The sequence below is a fragment of the Ascaphus truei genome, chromosome 7 (assembly GCF_040206685.1).
Source record: "Ascaphus truei isolate aAscTru1 chromosome 7, aAscTru1.hap1, whole genome shotgun sequence".
NCBI lineage: Eukaryota > Metazoa > Chordata > Amphibia > Anura > Ascaphidae > Ascaphus > Ascaphus truei.
The window spans coordinates 11,387,129-11,406,542 of NC_134489.1; the positions used below are offsets into that span (position 1 = coordinate 11,387,129).

Here is a 19,414-nt window from a genome sequence, read left to right on the forward strand (position 1 = left end):
TGCGCTAGTGTGCAAGCCAATGTGATGTTGGGTGATCACTAAAAGGAGCAGTTCCCTGTGCTCTTGTTTTATTTTAGCCTCCCAGGAGCTGAACCCCGTTAATTTAAACTTCGGGCTTCTCCTGGTCATATCAGGGAAGGAGCCATCGGTAGCGTGCCCTCCGGGGGGGACGAGTGTGTTTGAATCTCCTGCGTTATGCAGGCCAATAGGGTGTTGGTGATGCAGGGATTTAAATACAAGGATGTATTTAGGAAGGTGGCACCTTTACAGAACTCCGGGGGATACCCGAGCTGAAATTAACATAGTTCACCTTTGGGGACCCCCTGATCCCCCACTCCTTTAAAATTAAATGGAGCAAGGCGTGTATTGCTCCTTTAAGAGTATGCTAAAGGTTCATCCACTAGTGTTCCAGTTCAGGCATCGCAAAGTCCACCTGTGCCCAATCACATCTCACACAAGCTCGGTAAGAGTAAAACATTTTATTGCGGTGGTCAGCCCTCTTACACACCCACAATCGTCATTTTACTACACACTGGGGCAGTTTTACGCAGCAGAATCCACTGCCTTTTCCCAACAATGCTGCCGTTCTGCAAGCCCCTATTCTATATGCTCGGAAGCCGCCGTCCCCGTGCTGGAAAAGATCATAGTCCCTGAATGGAGCCGATCTCTTCTCCAACACTGGGAAGCAGCCTGGCTGCATGTTGAATGGGGGTCCTTACATGTATTTCAGGCCGGGGGATGAAATACGTGTGCTGTATTTAACCCCCGCGGTCTGAAGATGACAGATTTGAACTTTAGGGCTTCTTATCTTTATCTTTCTTTTCCTTTTTCTCTTTCTTTTCTTTGGGCTTCTTGTCCTTGTTCAGTTTCTTCTCTTTCTTTTTCTTGTGTTCATGACCTTCACCGTGCTGTAGGAAGGAAAACAGATAGATAGAAGTTAAAGGGTCGGTCCCATGCAGGAGCAGAGTGACCTAATGACGGTGATATGTTTAATGGGTTAAAGGGTCGGTCCCATGTAGGAGCAGAGTGACCTAATGACGGTGATATGTTTAATGGGTTAAAGGGTCGGTCCCATGTAGGAGCAGAGTGACCTAATGACGGTGATATGTTTAATGGGTTAAAGGGTCGGTCCCATGTAGGAGCAGAGTGACCTAATGACGGTGATATGTTTAATGGGTTAAAGGGTCGGTCCCATGTAGGAGCAGAGTGACCTAATGACGGTGATATGTTTAATGGGTTAAAGGGTCGGTCCCATGTAGGAGCAGAGTGACCTAATCACGGTGATATGTTTAATGGGTTAAAGGGTCGGTCCCATGTAGGAGCAGAGTGACCTAATGACGGTGATATGTTTAATGGGTTAAAGGGTCGGTCCCATGTAGGAGCAGAGTGACCTAATGACGGTGATATGTTTAATGGGTTAAAGGGTCGGTCCCATGTAGGAGCAGAGTGACCTAATGACGGTGATATGTTTAATGGGTTAAAGGGTCGGTCCCATGTAGGAGCAAAGTGACCTAATGACGGTGATATGTTTAATGGGTTAAAGGGTAGTTACCATGTAGGAGCAAAGTGACCTAATGAAGGTGATATGTTTAATGGGTTAAAGGGTCTGTCCCATGTAGGAGCAAAGTGACCTAATGACGGTGATATGTTTAATGGGTTAAATATTGGTTCTCAACACCATTTTTCCTTTTGTTTGAACTCATTTTGTGGTCACTAGCCAATTAAAAAAAAAGGAGAACAATTCGTAACACAGAATATCCAATTAAACCAAAAAAATAATAAATAAACGATTCATTTTTAGATAGGAAATAGTGACAATGTTTTACGAACAATTGAATCTTAATAAGGAACATTTTGCCTGCAATTTGGGACTGACCCTTTAAAATCACCGGTCTTACATGTTGGATTGGCTGTAAGGCCAAAACAAAGAATTTGTAATGTTTACTAAGTTCAGCAGTCACAAAATTATCAAAATGTTCCCCTCATTTGCCAGAAGTGAAAGATCACTCACCCCACATTTACTGATATTGTGTTAACATGCAAAATGTATGCATGTGTTTTATAGGATTTTATCAGGGCATTGTGGGAACCTCACAAATGCTAAATGTTATTCTATCATTTAAAAAATGATGAGAAAGCAGGAAGCGACATCTTTGTTTGCAAATGTGCGTTTATATATTCAAAGGTCCCCAAATCTGCTTAATTCACCCATTGTCACGTCCAGGTTAAGCCGCAGAGGATTCTGGGTAGCGATCACTCAATAAGTGTGTCACTTTTACCTTCCTATCCACTATATTAGAGCTTCTGTCTACTTCATTACGCAGCTTCTACAGCGAAGCCTGGGATAAGTGCAGAGTCACTGGACCCACTCAGAGACGGCATTTTAAGTCTTCTGGACTCATTAGTTTGAGCTCGTTCATGGACTCTGCATTGTGAAGCTGGACACAGAATTAGGTTATGGTGGGTAACAAAGTGACAAAGACCCTCCACCGTACAAAGTACAGTAGAGAGACAACATGAGTGTTTTCACCATAGAAGCTTTGCACAAGCTTTACAAACTCACGTGAATGCCTATTTAAGAAGTTGCCCAAACTATAAATAAAATGTAATATTTATTTTACTGTTTAATAACTTTTCAAGTTTATGCCCATGAGCCCAACTCCTAAAAAAACACCTGGACAAATGCCAAGGAAAACACACACTATGTTGCTGGCGTCCGTGGCAGGGAAGATGTTAAGCGGTAGTGGTTAGTGGCGGAATTGCTTTTAATAAATGTGCTACAAATAACCCTGCACAGTTTAGACTTTGGAACAGGGAGGGGTTGATCGCCATACTAATAAAGTAATCAAAGCAGCATTGACGTCTCGGGTGGTTCATGTCAAATATACGATTTGCGGGTGGTCTAATTGTGCATGCGATGTGGCTTGCGAGTTATATGTTCGAGGCGATGGGTTGGCATGACGCGTTATCCTCGGTCCCTGCATGGGCAAAGTGGAATGTGAAGCACAGAGGGAGTTCTTGATGCAGCCTTAAGTCTGCAGCCAAATGACACAAGTTTAATGATCATATTTCTAAAGGACACCAGCCCTCTATTTTAGCTGGCGATGTAGGTAACACATCGTACATTTTTGTCAACCTGCGGTGGGAGAGACAGGACATCAATTTTGTCTGTCTGTGTCCAAGTCTGTCCTGCCCACCATAGAGATGACACAGGAAGGAACATAGGTCCTTTTTCTCTGTCGCCCTGCAGCGGAGGGACAGACGTGAAGTCCATGTTTCTGCCCCTGTCATTCTGCAGTAGGAGGGATACACTTAAAAGGGACAAAGGTGTGTGTCAGCCTGCAGCAGCAGGAGGGACAGGCAATTAAAGAGAAGTGCCAAAGATCTATATCTGTGTGTTATAATATCACCATAAGTTGGAATGACAGTCATTGCTTCATTGTCGCTGTGTCACTGGTCCAATGGTCCAGCCTCTCTCAGTTACCCTGGGATGGAAGGGTCACGCCCCAGATTCATACTACAGTGAAAGATCATTCAATATGCCAATTGTGTCTTTTACCTCTGTGTCACTGTCACAAAGTAATAGGAGGGGCAGACTCAACGGGTCCTGGCTCCCTTAAAAAACATGGCATTAATAACGGAGTAGACGTGTGTACATGAGACAGTCCTTCATACGCCTTCCCTGCCTCGCAGCAGCAGAGCAGGGGTTAATCTCCCACCTTTGAGAGGCTGCAGGCACTCAGCACACCGGTTGTCTTACCTTTCCCTCACAGTCACTGGAGCTGCTGGAGCTGCTGGAGTCACTAGAGTGACCATGTCCCCCCTGCAATGGAAAAATACATTGATTTAGGGTTTATTCTTCAACACACACACAAACGTCGAGATCTTAATGTGATGCACTTCATATACAAAGGCCCAAAGCCTGCAGTAGAGTGTCCACATGGCAGTCTCTGCTGTGTATTCTCACTTGCTGGACTTCACCAGGCAGTACACAGCGGTTTTCCGTGCAGACTACAGGAGAGCGTCTCACATAAGATTCTTTGAAGTACAATGATGTCATTTTATGTAATTAAGAGAGATCATGTTTTAGGGGAAAAATGTATCATAAATTAGCAGGGAAAAACCTAGCGGCCCCAAAAAGTATGTTTTTAAAATGATAACTAATCCATTTAATTAGATTCTTAAGAAACATTAAATCCCCTTAAAGTAACTGTTTTACTTATTTTTATCTTGTGAAAAAAATGAATCAGTTCTGGGTCGGGAACACTGAAACTAAGCCTATCGGCTACTTGTGTTTATCTGTTTGACTAATGTTGGCACCATAATTACTTTGTAAACAAAAGAACAAAGCCAAGATAACAATGTTAATGACCGTCTCTTATTGAGACCATTCGTTTACCAGGAAAATGTAAAAAAAAAAAAATTTAAAAAAAAAAAAAGTTAAATTATTATTTTTAAATAGTAATATTTGTCAAATTTTTTTTTTCAAAAGTGTCATTCAGCTACATTTAACCTATTTATCGTGCCACTGTCCTTAGTTCACATTTGTCCTCAGGTTCTTCTGAAAGCTAATCCGGAAATAACATGTTTAAATATAGCGCTTACCTTCGGTGGCGGCGTCTCCCGGCATCCTTCGGAACTCGTCAAATGGCGCCTCATTGCCATGACACCAGGACGCTACATGATGTTACACAGCGTCAAGCTGCCATGACAAAGAAACGCCCGGAGGCATCACGGAATCGCATAGCATCCAGTTGTTATGACAACGGAATCACGTGATGCTGTGACATCACACAGCGTTCCCGTTGTCATGGCAGCGCGGTGCCATTTGACGCCACGCAGCCATATTGACAGGAGTTGCACGGGGAGATGCAGAGGATGTCGGAGGATGCTGGGAGATGAGAAGGTGAACCCGTAGCCCGGAGAATAGTGGCCAAAACTCGTAGGCTCCGGGTCAAACCTGGCATGGTGGCAACCCTGTTTACTACCCCAATAAAATCCCTTTCATCAAAGCCTTTAATATCCATCTGCTCGGAACAGAAAGCTAGTGAACGATTTCCCAATGCAATATGTGTATCAATAGAGACAGACCAGTTCCATCCTAAGACATTGACTAACTGGGCTGTAGTCTCGAACTTTGCAAGGGCCACCGACCTTCCAGGGGCCCCCGACCTTCCAGGGGCCCCCGACCTTCCAGGGACCCCCCAAATACAATGGCCCAAAATGAAATGCTCAATTCTTAGTTCTAACAGAACGCCCCATTACATTTTTTGGTGCGATTACAACCGTGTATTGCTTTTCATTTTATATAGCCTAACTTTTTATAAAAAAAAAATGTATTCAAAGACAATGTTTCTAGCGTTTGTTTCTGGAATATTTACTTTAATTGATTTGTCGGAAATGTATTTAAAAAAATAAATAAATAACGCAGCACAAAAAAAAATAACAAAATAATCTATTACAGCATGACGAGCCAGAGTCATCATTTAACATTGAAATTGCGTTGCAATTGTTCCGATGAATGATGGCCACCAACTGCAAAAGCGAAAGATCTGTTTCAAAGTGAACAATTATTAAGCACGAGCTCCGCAGTTGCCGCGTCAATCGAGACTGAACGCCGTTTCCTTGCCGACAATCGAATCAGATATACTGTACTTAAAATCCAATAGTGATGTTATTTGTGACTTTGCACATAGAAGAAAAAAAAAATATAGACATTTACAAAAATAAAATGTTTGTGTTTGTAGTAATATTTGCAGCATTTCAATAAACGTTTTCAGGAAATAAAAATACCGCGGCAGGTCTGCAACCGTCTGTCCCCATTATCGCTTAGCAAACAGTGCTTCCAGTGCAGCCGGGGATTCTGGGTAAGGACATGCACATGAGCACCGTATGGTGTTTAATAAAAAACATGCTGTATTTGTATTTAAATGTGACCTTTGTAGGTGGGGCTCCAAAAATTCTTAAGACGTCGCTGGTGCAGACGTGCGCGTAGCTGACCACACCTTATCCCACCCTGTCCTTCTCAGGGAGCCGAGCTGAGCTTTGCCTGTGCAAACTCTTGTTAAACACACAGGGATATCAGATAAAAGGGAGCAGCCAAAGGAAATCAAACCTCTCCCGCGTCTCCGCTCACCGTGTTTAGAAACGGACTTTCAAAGATAATGTGAAAAAAACGTACAGGTGTCAGATTTGGGTAAAAAGGGCATTATCCACCCAGATGTGACCCCTTATACATGCCACTGCTATTAGTACACATTGGCCCTAGTAAAGACGAGAGCCCTACACCTGTCCCTGTCCCTAGAGTACACGTTGATCTTGGTAGGGGCTGCCCTATTAAATAAAGTATCGCAGGTGACATTTTTAGAGCCTTCTCCACATACGATCCCCATGGTCTGTACCTTATGTCCTTTGCATTTGTCAGTCCCGTGGCCATGGCCTCCATGCTTATGATCATGTTTCCCATCTCCATGGCTGTGTCCGTCCTTCTTCCCATCTCCATGGCCGTGTCCGTCCTTCTTCCCATCCCCGTGTCCGTCCTTCTTCCCATCCCCGTGTCCGTCCTTCTTCACCGCCCCATGTCCGTCCTTCTTCACCGCCCCGTGTCCGTCCTTCTTCACCGCCCCTTCTGCCTTCTTTGGATCTTTCCCGCAAGCTGAGAAGAGACAGAAAAACAAAAGTAAAAAAATAAATAAAGTGCATCCCTGAAGTCGGACCGGCCTTCCTCCCCCCCAGACCCGCACTCCTTCCTTCAACAGCACCTGCTGGCCCCATCCCCCTGCTTAACATCTGCTAGGCTACATCTAGGTTCGCAAAAGAGAAAAAGAACCGCTATGTGAGGGCACTCTGAGAAGTCTGGGTAGGCTATGAGACACCTCCATATGGTGGACACAATGTCTGCGATGATATGATGTATAAGTTAAAATACGACCTTTAATGTTAGATGTGCTGTGCTCACAATTACGATAGAAGGTGTAGGCCAAAAAATACATATGAGTACGCCTCACAGAATATAGAGTAGCCTTGATCGAGTAGCGAATTTTAAAACAATGTGTCTGCAGGTCCAGGACGTAACAGCTCGTAGCACGCTGGGTGATGCCTGGTACAAGTTGGCCTAATGCCCTAAATATCTTGGTTAGGAGTAAGCCCGAGGCACAGCACTGTCTGCAAATTATAGGGGCTGACTTGTATGATCGGTTGCTCAGGAGAGTACTGTATTTTGGCAAAGTACTGAATGGGAGCTAAAGTGTAGTCCCTTAGTATGCCTTAATAGTACTTCTAGATGCACATATGCGTGGCCGGCTCATCGGTGCTTTAGATGTGCATTTATGAAATCCTATAACAGGTATGCATAAGTACATAAAGGGTGACAGTTGCCTCATGTCATATAACACCCTCGCATGTTAAAACCTATTCTAGAGCTTAAATTTAGTCATCGGAAAAGTGTAGTGTTTGAACACAGGGATGGCCAAGTAGTGGCTCACTCGGTGTCCCGTTGTTCACGACTTGGTGTAGCGATTCTCCAGTAGGATTGTGCGCGGGGCTCCCGCATGCATACAGCCTAATGCTCGTTTTTAAGCAAACTATAAATATAATCCTTTTTAGACCGTATGGTAGCCTGTATTCGTCTAATACAGTGTCTCTGTATTCAGGGTGCCTAGTGCACTTAGACTGATGGTTCAATGTAATCACAGCAGTGTAAAGTAGTTTAGAGTAGCTGGGGCAGTGGGGTTCGGAGCCCGGTGGAGCCTAGTTTGTGGTTCCGCCGAGGTCACTGTATACACGGCTGCTGTTACCAATGGACGGACTCTTCTTGTACAATGAGTTCCTCATTTGCATTCTATCGTAGAAATATACTCATAGCGATAATGCGGTTAGATTGTATCTGGACTTCGGAGTGGCTAATTTTTTCCAACCCGATGTACCTGCCGACGTACGTTTCGCTCATTGGCTTTCTCCAGCCATGAAAAAGCCAATGAGCGAAACGTACATCGGCGTAATGACGTCACCAGGGGGTGATTCAGGAATCTGATCGGATCACTACCCGTTACATTTTTACTTGTGCCTATGTAGCAATGTGCTTTCAAAACATTGCTGTTTTTAACAATTCATTGTTCTGAAGAGTGTAATATCGAGGCGCATTTACTTTATAACTCGAAACTATTATGGTTAGGTTGGCGCAATCTCGTTACGCACCCTACTTCTCTGCAGATCCGTACTTTCTCCATGAACAGCTGCACGAGGCAGCCAGCTTTGAAACCAGCCTCTGCATACTAATGCAGTAGCGACAGCCAGCATATGGAAACACTGACAAGGCAGCGTACGGCGTTCACTCTGTTTCTTGACTAATTAAGCAATTATGCTCTCTACATACATTGAAATCCCCTAAAAGGTGCAGTATTCCAATTAAGTAGTAAGACCTTACCAATACGCCGGTAATTAGTTCACAATAACCCTCAGTGTGGATGTGATCAGAGGTACATCGGGCTGGAAAAAATTAGCCACTCCGAAGTCCAGATACAATCTAACCGCATTATCGCTATGAGTATATTTCTACGATAGAATGCAAATGAGGAACTCATTGTACAAGAAGAGTCCGTCCATTGGTAACAGCAGTCGTGAAAACAGTGACCTCGGCGGAACCACAAACTGGGCCCCACAGCGGTCCGACCTTACTGCCCCAGCTACTCTAAACTACTTTACACTGCTGTAATTACATTGAACCATCAGTCTAAGTGCACTCATTGGTTGTAGTCCCATGTGACGACGCCATGTTGGTTTTGTTGACGTCATGTTAAAGGTAAATGAAGCACAGCCATTCTGATTGGCTGGCTTCATTTCCTTTAAATGACGTCATCATTTGTGTTGGCCGTATACAAAATCACATGCTTTTCACGGACCAATCAGGACCGTGAGAACCATTTGATGCAAAATGTGACGTCATAGGCCTATAAAAGCCTATGTCGTCTCATTTTCCAGCTTGACGCCGTGGGGAGAGGACCTCCCCTCAGAAGAAGATGGACCTGCGTCACAGAAGAAGAAGCCAGAAGACCCCGAAGAAGGTGAAGAAGACCCCGAAAAGAAGACCACAGACGGTATGGATCATAAAGACAAGAAAGAAGACACCACATTGGATTGCAGAGGTTTATTATTTTATGGGTTGCTGGTTCCTGTCTTTGGATTTGTTGCAGACATAGCGGTTACCCCTGAAGTCGGTCATTGGTCATCTAATGGTAAGTAAAGTCAAGAAATGTATTTTATTTATTTGTATTTTTTTTTTTTTTCCTCAAAAGTCAGATTTTTTTTAATGTTCAATTCATGGCCATGTATGTATATATATCCCTCTGGAGCTATATACATACATGTTTATTAACGGGTTGTTTTTCAAATGTTTATTGCATTTGCCCATGTATTATACAACTCTTTTCCCTGTTTGCTTACTATTGTGTGTGTGAAATGTTGTGTAGATTTACTTTTCTCATTTAACATGATGATGATTGCATGGGTATATGTTGGGACACTGCCTTAATGGTTTAATGTGGCTTATTTGGTGCATTTAGCTTGTGTACGCTCGTGTTAGTTAGAAATAAATTTGTTTTTGCAATGGTTTTGTGTTTGCATAGCAATCTTGAATAGTGTATTTTGTTTAGATTTGCTTGTAATGTATTTCTGATGGCATTAATTGTGTGTTGATAATGTATTATTGTCGACTTGCTTTGTTTATATAGAATGTTTACTTTCAATCGTGTATTTGTTTTGGACCATTGATTGCAATTGTGTACATGATGGAAATATTATTTGCTTCATGTACACATTGTTCAATTTTAAGTTTTATAGCTCTTTACTGCTTTGGATAGGTGCTTGCTGTATTCTCTGATGATATATGTTTTTATTTTCATTTGGATTTGTTTTTAATTTGGCAGCGATGTTGTCAATTGCAGATCGGATGTTTTACATTGCTACATGCATATCCTTTCCCATTTCTTTGTCGATTGCTTAATCATACCTATATTTTTACAGATATATGTAACTATATATACAAGATACACACACACACACACACACACACACACACACACACACACACACACAGAATGATGAAGCCACTCTACAAATGAATGGGTAAAGGGTGGCTTAACCCATTAATTACTTTAGTGCTTATTAACCGTTATTGTTATTAAGGGGTTAAGTAACACCACAATATATTTGCTATATGGTGTGTGTGGGTTATGTATAGTTTATTAGTAATTGTTATGTTTATTGCGGATGTGTGTATTGTTTTGAATGTGGGTATTGGGGGTAGGGGGTATTGTCCCCAAGGGACGGACGGTAGGTCTCCCGGTGTGTTGGGGGTGATGGTGGTTATGCCTCACAGGGGTGGGTAGGAGGGTGGGGTGTATTTATGTTAAAGTATTTATGTGTCTTGTAATAATTTTTTTGGGCACAGACTTGATACTGCAGTCAACACCCGAGGGCCACCGCCAGCCTATAGTTCCATTCCTGTGCCTAAAAAAATTACTATGGGTTATGTATAAAAGGGGGGTTTAGGTGTTGTTGGGGGCACAGAGCCTGATTGTGCTGTGTATTGAAATGTTTATTGGGGGCCATTGTCCCCAATAAACATGCTACTGTGACTTAACCCCTTCATTGCCTTAACGGATAGCCAGTAAGGTAATGAAGCAGCATTACTGTATTTTTATTATTAGTGTACATGTGCAGAGGGTCTCTGGACATGAACCGTGCTGGTTTTATGTCCGGGGACCCCCTGCTTCCCGAGATACAAGCACCTTTATGAGGTGCCAGTATCTCCTATGAATGGAAATGTCCCGCGTCACGTGATCGGGCTATCTCAAGGCATAGGAGATACCGGCACCTCATAACGGGGCCTGTATCTCGGGAAGCAGGGGGTCCCCGGACATAAAACCAACGCGGTTCATCCCCGGAGACCCCCTGCACATTTACAATAGCAATCCTATTGATATGTACACATTTTTTTTTTTGCCGCTGAGATTTGTGCAGAGAGAGGCGGATCTCGCTCTCTGCTGACAAATCTCGCCAGCAGAGCCATTCTCGCCAAGGCTCGCCATCTCTCCGCCGGATTCCTCTCACAGATATGCGCACCTTCCTGCATACTGCGAGGGGAATCCGCCAAAAACATGGAGAGTTTAAGTCTGGCGAATGGCCATTCTCGCAGTTCTCTGCATAGGCCCCTAAGTTTTCACAGGGGTAATGGAGTATCCTGCATACGGCGAACATAAACGGCAATAATGTGGCGACTTTATTGCCGTTGCGGCTTTCATTAAAGTAGCTCTCTGCATAAGCCCCTATATTTGTAGTTTGCTTAAAAACGAGCATAAGGCCTCGGTCCCGCTGCGCTCGTTGGCGCGGGCGGCCATGTCGCGAGTTCCCCACCAGCAGGGGAATCATCGCGAGCCGGTCCCGGTCCCCCCTGGCGGCACAGAGCACTACACACTGTGGCGCGTCAGCCGCTATGGGACACAAGAGAATGGTGTTCCCTAGCGTTGACGCGTCACGTGGTGTGGCTGTGAGCCAATGGGGAGGGGAGGCTTCGGGAGGAGGAGAGGCTTCGGGGAGTGGGGAGGAGTGTGGAGTGAAAGCGTGAGTGCCTGTCTGTGTGTGTGCGTGCCTGTCTGTGTGTGTGTATGTGTGTGCGTGAGTGCCTGCCTCTGTCTGTGTCTGTGTGTGTGTGTGTGTGTGTGTGTGTGTGTGTGTATGTGTGTGCCTGTGTGTGTGTATATGAGTGCCTGTGTGTGTGTGTGTGTGTGTGTGTGTGTGTATGAGTGCCTGCGTGTGTGTGTGTTTAATACTTACCCTCAGCAGCTCCAGCCTGAGTCCGTGGAGGGGGGGGGAGAGTAGCGGGTCCCTCCGCTCAAGCCACGCCCCCCTCCCTGTCAAACCTCCCACTCCCGCCCACCTCCCGCTCCGGCTCCCGCTCCCTACAGACGGTATATCGCGGTCTGTGTATCTCAGCGCACCGCCTGTCTGCAGTGCGGGCGCGCTGTCTCTGGGAGCGGGGCCTTAGCCTTAGGCTGTATGCATGCGGGAGCCCCGCGCACAATCCTACTGGAGAATCGCAACACCAAGTTGTGAACAACGGGACACCGAGTGAGCCACTATACCAAATAAATACCAAAAAATACAGTACTCTCCTGAGCAACCGATCATACAAGTCAGCGCCTATAATTTGCAGACAGTGCTGTGCCTCGGGCTTACTCCTAACCAAGATATTTAGGGCATTAGGCCAACTTGTACCAGGCATCACCCAGCGTGCTACGAGCTGTTACGTCCTGGACCTGCAGACACATTGTTTTAAAATTCGCTACTCGATCAAGGTTACTCTATATTCTGTGAGGCGTACTCATATGTATTTTTTGGCCTACACCTTCTATCGTAATTTTGAGCACAGCACAGCTCACATTAAAGGTCGTATTTTAACTTGTACATCATATCATCGCAGTCATTGTGTCCACCATATGGAGGTGTCTCATAGCCTACCCAGACTTCTCAGAGTGCCCTCACATAGCGGTTCTTTTTCTCTTTTGCGTCCATGATTCACCCTCACCCCTCATTGTAGCACCTATCTTAACCTAGATTTACTGAGCTGTAGCGAGGGAGTACCTTACTCCTCCTCCCCCCCCTCCCCCCTCCCCCCCACCTTTCCCTGAGTACATTTACATCTAGGTTTGGCCTGAGGCATTAGTACACTTTGATCCTAGGACAAGGGAGCTCAGATCTAGCCCCCCCCCCCCCAAACAGGTCAGGTTAAGGGTACCCCAGCTTCAGCAGCAGTGGCTCAATTAGAGGCTCAGTCTAAGACTGAGCCTGTGATTGAACCACCTGTGCTGAAGCAGGGACTCATTGAGCCACCTGTGCCGAAGCAAGGAATGATTGAGCCACCTGTGCTGAAGCAGAGAATGATTGAGCCGCCTGTGCTGAAGCTGGGATATCCTTAAAACCCGACCTATTGGGGAGTTGAAAGAAGGGGAGTTGAGCACCCCTGTCTTAGGAGGGTCTGGCCCCTTAAACATGTCACTGCCATTAATATGCTTTGGTCCCTGGAGGGACTGACCACATAAACTCGTCACTACCATTAGTTCATTTTGGTCCTAGGAGGGACTGACCCTTTAAAAGACAATCACTAAGAAAATGTGGTCCACAAGAGAACCAAATCTTACTTAACGTTTACCCCTCTATTAAACATGCTGAGAAGCAGGTTATGCAGTGCTAGTGCAGTGCTAGTAATACAGTGACTTCCATTCAATTGGGTGCAAGTTACGCATTTCCAACTGTGTATTTCTCATTTCAACATATTGAATAGGAGTAGTCATTTACACACAGTGATATATCACAGTAACCTTATATCATGACATTGCTCCATTAGCATTAACGATCAAACCATGACAAATACAACATCATTTGTGTATGAAATACAAGCCGATTTGTTTGGCCAAAGGCAGTTATATCCGCTCCCATTTCTATTCTGTAGATTTGTAGTGCAGGATGCAGGCTCTTCTATGGAAGGTGATGTGTGTTATGCTATTCTGCACAGATCCCCAGATAATTCCAGCAGTGCTGTAGGACAGAGACTTTCCCAGCTCTTGTTTCCCTCCCACGCTTGGCTGGGTAGAAGTTGTTTTTCAAAGGATACAGGTTATTACTTCTGCAAATTCTGATAGCTGAACTTTGCCCTGATTCACGTGCAAGCATGTGATAAGTACATGACCAATCATACATTTTATAACAGACCTCATTCCAGATTACCAGGGACAGGCAGTGCTGGGTTTATAGCTAATGTAGTGTCCGCCTTATTCCAAATTATCAAGACAGTTGTGCACACACACACACACGGTATAATTATCAGCCCCAGACAAAATATAGGCAAAAATAGAGGGTGTTTATTGACCCATAACACACAGGAGCCTGACGTTTTGGTCCCCAAGGACTCCTGTGTGTTATGGGTCAATAAACACCCTTTATTTTTGCATACTGTATATTTTGTCTGGTGCTGATAATTAGACCTTTCTAGTCTTTTCTTCAATTGTATATTTTGTATATTTTTTCCTATATAGCACAGACACCCTCTGTAGGATATTTAACACTTTAGTGTGCAGCCATTATATATATATACATATACACATTATATACACATTATATATATATATATATATATATATATATATATATATATATATATATATATATATATATATATACATATACATATATACACACACACACATATACACACACACACACACATATACACACACACACATATACACATATACACATATACACATATACACATACACACACATTTCTATTTGCTATATACTTTACTGTGGAGGGTTTTTTGTCACTTTTTTTTACCCACCATAGCTTAACTAATATATATATATTAGTTAAGCTATGGTGGGTAAAAAAAAGTGACAAAAAACCCTCCACAGTAAAGCATATAGCAAATGGAAATATCACTGTGTGCTCATTTACATGTCTAAGGCTGCGGTCCCAGTCACTGCCACAGCGCACACCTCGGCGTGCGCTGTGCGTGTAAGCACCGCCCCTCAATGGGGAAGGGCCCAGTACGCACCTTCCCGCTGAAGGTGCAGCCGCACCGTGCTGCAAGATTTTTTAAAACTCAATGAAATTGAGTTTTAAACATGCGACAGAGGCGTGGCCACGCCCCCAACGGCGGTTCACCCAATGAGGGCGAACCTGACGCGTGACGTGGTGGCCACGCCCCACGCAAATCCCCGAGCACACCCCCTCCCGTCGCAAGCTCCCTCTCTCCCTGTCAGATCGCGGTTAGCGCTGTGCACGCGCCGCCTTCCCCCCCCCCCCGCCGGGCGCGCGTGTCAGTTATGACTGGGACCGTAACCTTAAACAGGTCTGCAACCCCGCCTTTCACCATTATCGCCCCTGCATCATACAGTGCTTCCAGTGGGGACACACACACACAGTAAGGTGCCCCCCCCAACTCCATATTATCAGAGATGGGCTCAGACAATGCTGAATTTAAAGTAATAAATCACAAAATATTATTATTACAGTACACACAAAGAAGCAGCAGATGCATGGAACAGCCTGCAAGCAGCAGTGGGGAAGGTAAAGGCAGTTAAGGAATTAAATAATGCCTGAGGACAGAGGTCATTACAGTCCTGAGTCCCTCTAATAGATCTGATATGGAGGAAGATTGATAGCAATGCTGGAAATGGTCAGATTGTCTGTGGTGCTCTCCATCTCAGGCTGGCCATTCCTGCGTCACTGTCCCCTGCCTGTGTCCTACCATTGTCACTGTCCCCTGCCTGTGTCCTACCGTTGTCACTGTCCCCTGCCTGTGTCCTACCGTTGTCACTGTCCCCTGCCTGTGTCCTACCATTGTCACTGTCCCCTGCCTGTGTCCTACCATTGTCACTGTCCCCTGCCTGTGTCCTACCGTTGTCACTGTCCCCTGCCTGTGTCCTACCGTTGTCACTGTCCCCTGCCTGTGTCCTACCATTGTCACTGTCCCCTGCCTGTGTCCTACCATTGTCACTGTCCCCTGCCTGTGTCCTACCATTGTCACTGTCCCCTGCCTGTGTCCTACCATTGTCACTGTCCCCTGCCTGTGTCCTACCATTGTCACTGTCCCCTGCCTGTGTCCTACCATTGTCACTGTCCCCTGCCTGTGTCCTACCATTGTCACTGTCCCCTGCCTGTGTCCTACCATTGTCACTGTCCCCTGCCTGTGTCCTACCATTGTCACTGTCCCCTGCCTGTGTCCTACCATTCCCCTGTGTCCTACCATTGTCACAGTCCCCTGTGTCCTACCATTGTCACTATCCCCTCTCTCTTCCCCCCTGTCACTATCCCCTCTCTCTTTCCCCCTGAGACTGTCCCCTCTCTCTATACCCCTTGTGCCCTCTCCCTGTCACTGTCCCCTGCTTGTGTCCTACCATTGTCACTGTCCCGTGTCCTACCATTGTCACAGTCCCCTGTGTCCTACCATTGTCACTATCCCCTCTCTCTTCCCCCCTGTCACTATCCCCTCTCTCTTCCCCCCTGTCACTATCCCCTCTCTCTTCCCCCCTGTCACTATCCCCTCTCTTTCCCCCTGAGACTGTCCCCTCTCTCTCTATACCCCTTGTGCCCTCTCCCTGTGACTGTCCCCTGCCTTTGTCTGTCCCCTGCCTTTGTCTGTCCCCTGCCTTTGTCTGTCCCATTCTTGCTGCGTGTAGGAGCAAACAGGGCGGCGCTGCGGCTGCCATTGCTTCGCAGCAGGAAGGGATTCCCGGCAGTGGAGAGCTGCAGCAGGAGACGCCTCATACCTGCAGATAAGTCCAGGTCCATGGCGCCAGTCACTGCCGCGGTGAGAGCTGAGGGGAGAGCTGGCTGGTCTGGATGCTGAAGATGCTATGGAGGTTTTGCAGCAGCCTCTGGGTTGAATGGATAGGTGTGTCGTGATCTCTGATCCTTATATAACAGCAGCTGTGGTGTGCACAGGCGGAGAGGAGGAGGAGGAGGAGTGTGACACACGGATGCACACAGCGCCTCCTCCATGCACTGCCAGGGGACATGTCTCACAGCAGCAGCAGCAGCAGCAGCAGCAGCAGCAGCAGCAGCAGCAGCAGCAGCAGCAGCAGCAGCAGCAGCAGCAGCAGCAGCAGCAGCAGCAGCAGCAGCAGCAGCAGCAGCAGCAGCACATTCAGTGCTAGAAACACTGCACGGGAGAAGCCTTTGTTGACAGATAATTCCTTGCAGGGGAGGATTCTGTGGCAGTCTGTGGGGAATAACAAGTTATTCAACAGAAAACAGGTTATAGTGTTAACAGAAATATAGTGTCACACTATTATCGAGCACTTACTGAGGGGCTATGGTACAGAGCAGGGGTTTACACGCTTTTTGTGGTTAAGACACCCTAAACTTATATCACGAAATTCTGGGGAACACCAAACCTTCCCCCCACCCATCTCTCACTCCCCCCCCCATCTCTCACTCCCCCCCCCATCTCTCACTCCCCCCCCCATCTCTCACTCCCCCCCCATCTCTCACTCCCCCCCCCCCATCTCTCACTCCCCCCCATCTCTCACTCCCCCCATCTCTCACTCCCCCCAATCTCTCACTCCCCCCCCCATCTCTCACTCCCCCCCATCTCTCACTCCCCCCTCCCCCATCTCTCACTCCCCCCTCCCCCCATCTCTCACTCCCCCCTCATCTCTCACTCCCCCCCCCATCTCTCACTCCCCCCTCCCCCCATCTCTCCCTCCCCCCATCTCTCACTCCCCCCTCCCCCCATCTCTCACTCCCCCCCCATCTCTCACTCCCCCCCATCTCTCACTCCCCCCTCCCCCCATCTCTCACTCCCCCCCCATCTCTCACTCCCCCCTCCCCCCATCTCTCACTCCCCCCTCCCCCCATCTCTCACTCCCCCCCATCTCTCACTCCCCCCCCCATCTCTCACTCCCCCCCCCCCCATCTCTCACTCCCCCCATCTCTCACTCCCCCCCCATCTCTCACTCCCCCCCATCTCTCACTCCCCCCCAATCTCTCACTCCCCCCCATCTCTCACTCCCCCCCATCTCTCACTCCCCCCTCCCCCATCTCTCACTCCCCCCTCCCCCCATCTCTCACTCCCCCCTCATCTCTCACTCCCCCCCCATCTCTCACTCCCCCCATCTCTCACTCCCCCCTCCCCCCATCTCTCACTCCCCCCATCTCTCACTCCCCCCTCCCCCCATCTCTCACTCCCCCCCCATCTCTCACTCCCCCCCATCTCTCACTCCCCCCCTCCCCCCATCTCTCACTCCCCCCCCATCTCTCACTCCCCCCTCCCCCCATCTCTCACTCCCCCCTCCCCCCATCTCTCACTCCCCCCTCCCCCCATCTCTCACTCCCCCCCATCTCTCACTCCCCCCCCCATCTCTCACTCCCCCCCCCATCTCTCACTCCCCCCATCTCTCACTCCCCCCCCATCTCTCACTCCCCCCCATCTCTCACTCCCCCCCATCTCTCACTCCCCCCCCATCTCTCACTCCCTCCCCCCATCTCTCACTCCCCCCCCATCTCTCACTCCCCCCCATCTCTCACCCCCCCCCCATCTCTCACTCCCCCCCCCCATCTCTCACTCCCCCCCCATCTCTCACTCCCCCCCCATCTCTCACTCCCCCCCCATCTCTCACTCCCCCCCCATCTCTCACTCCCCCCCCCCATCTCTCACTCCCCCCCCCCATCTCTCACTCCCCCCCATCTCTCACTCCCCCCCCCATCTCTCACTCCCCCCCATCTCTCACTCCCCCCCATCTCTCACTCCACCCCCCATCTCTCACTCCCCCCCCCCATCTCTCACTCCCCCCAATCTCTCACTCCCCCCCCATCTCTCACTCCCCCCCCCCATCTCTCACTCCCCCCCCATCTCTCACTCCCTCCCCATCTCTCACTCCCCCCCCCCATCTCTCACTCCCCCCCCCATCTCTCACTCCCCCCCATCTCTCACTCCCCCCCCATCTCTCACTCCCCCCCCATCTCTCACTCCCCCCCCATCTCTCACTCCCCCCATCTCTCACTCCCCCCCATCTCTCACTCCCCCCCATCTCTCACTCCCCCCCCATCTCTCACTCCCCCCCATCTCTCACTCCCCCCCCATCTCTCACTCCCCCCCATCTCTCACTCCCTCCCCCATCTCTCACTCCCCCCCATCTCTCACTCCCCCGCCCCATCTCTCACTCCACCCCTATCGCACACACCCTCTCTCCCCCCTTACACCTCCTCCCTCTCCCCCCTCTATCTATATCCCTCTTATACTCCTCCTCCTACACTCCCCCCTCTCTCTCCCCCCTCCTACACTCCCCCCTCTCTCTCCCACCGTACTCTTTCTTCCCTCCTTACACCTCCTCCCTCTCCCCCCTCTATCTATTCCCCTCTTATACTCCCCCCCTCTCCTACACTCTTCTCCTAGTAAACACTCCCCCCTCTCTCTCCCACCCACACTCCTCTCTCTTCCCCTCCTCTCTCTTCCCATCTTACACACTCCCCCTCTCTCTTCCCCTTGTACAAACTCACCCCTCACTCTTCCCCTCTTACACACACCCTCTCTTTCCCTCTTACACTCCTCCACCTCTCCATTGCTTGCTCACTCACCCCATCCTCTCTCACTCAATACTGCCCCTCAACCCCACTCACTCAATCACCTTCCCTCTCAAAGACACACGCACACCTTCCCCTCCCCCCCCTCCATCCCCACCCAACAAACTGACATTGGGGCGAGGAGGCCTCTGATGCCGCCCCGGTCCTGTGGGCGGAAGTTGGACCCGATTTACGATTCCTGACTGGAGGAGGGATTGCGGTAAACACCGGGCTGCCATCGGGGACACTTGTCCCAGCTCCCCCCGACCCCCCACACCGCCTTTGGCACAGA

The 19,414-nt window shown here is 48.0% G+C and overlaps 1 protein-coding gene across 1 annotated transcript; it reads right to left on the minus strand.

The window, feature by feature from the left end:
• Positions 1 to 464: 464 nt before the first annotated feature.
• C7H19orf33 (chromosome 7 C19orf33 homolog) lies at positions 465 to 16,540 on the minus strand. Its single transcript, XM_075607005.1, has 4 exons — positions 16,329 to 16,540; positions 6,402 to 6,655; positions 3,761 to 3,823; positions 465 to 908 (listed from the first exon to the last, which is right to left on the minus strand). Exons 1-4 carry the CDS (start codon positions 16,348 to 16,350, stop codon positions 795 to 797), a joined length of 453 nt encoding a protein of 150 aa, XP_075463120.1. The 5' UTR covers positions 16,351 to 16,540; the 3' UTR covers positions 465 to 794.
• Positions 16,541 to 19,414: the final 2,874 nt, after the last annotated feature.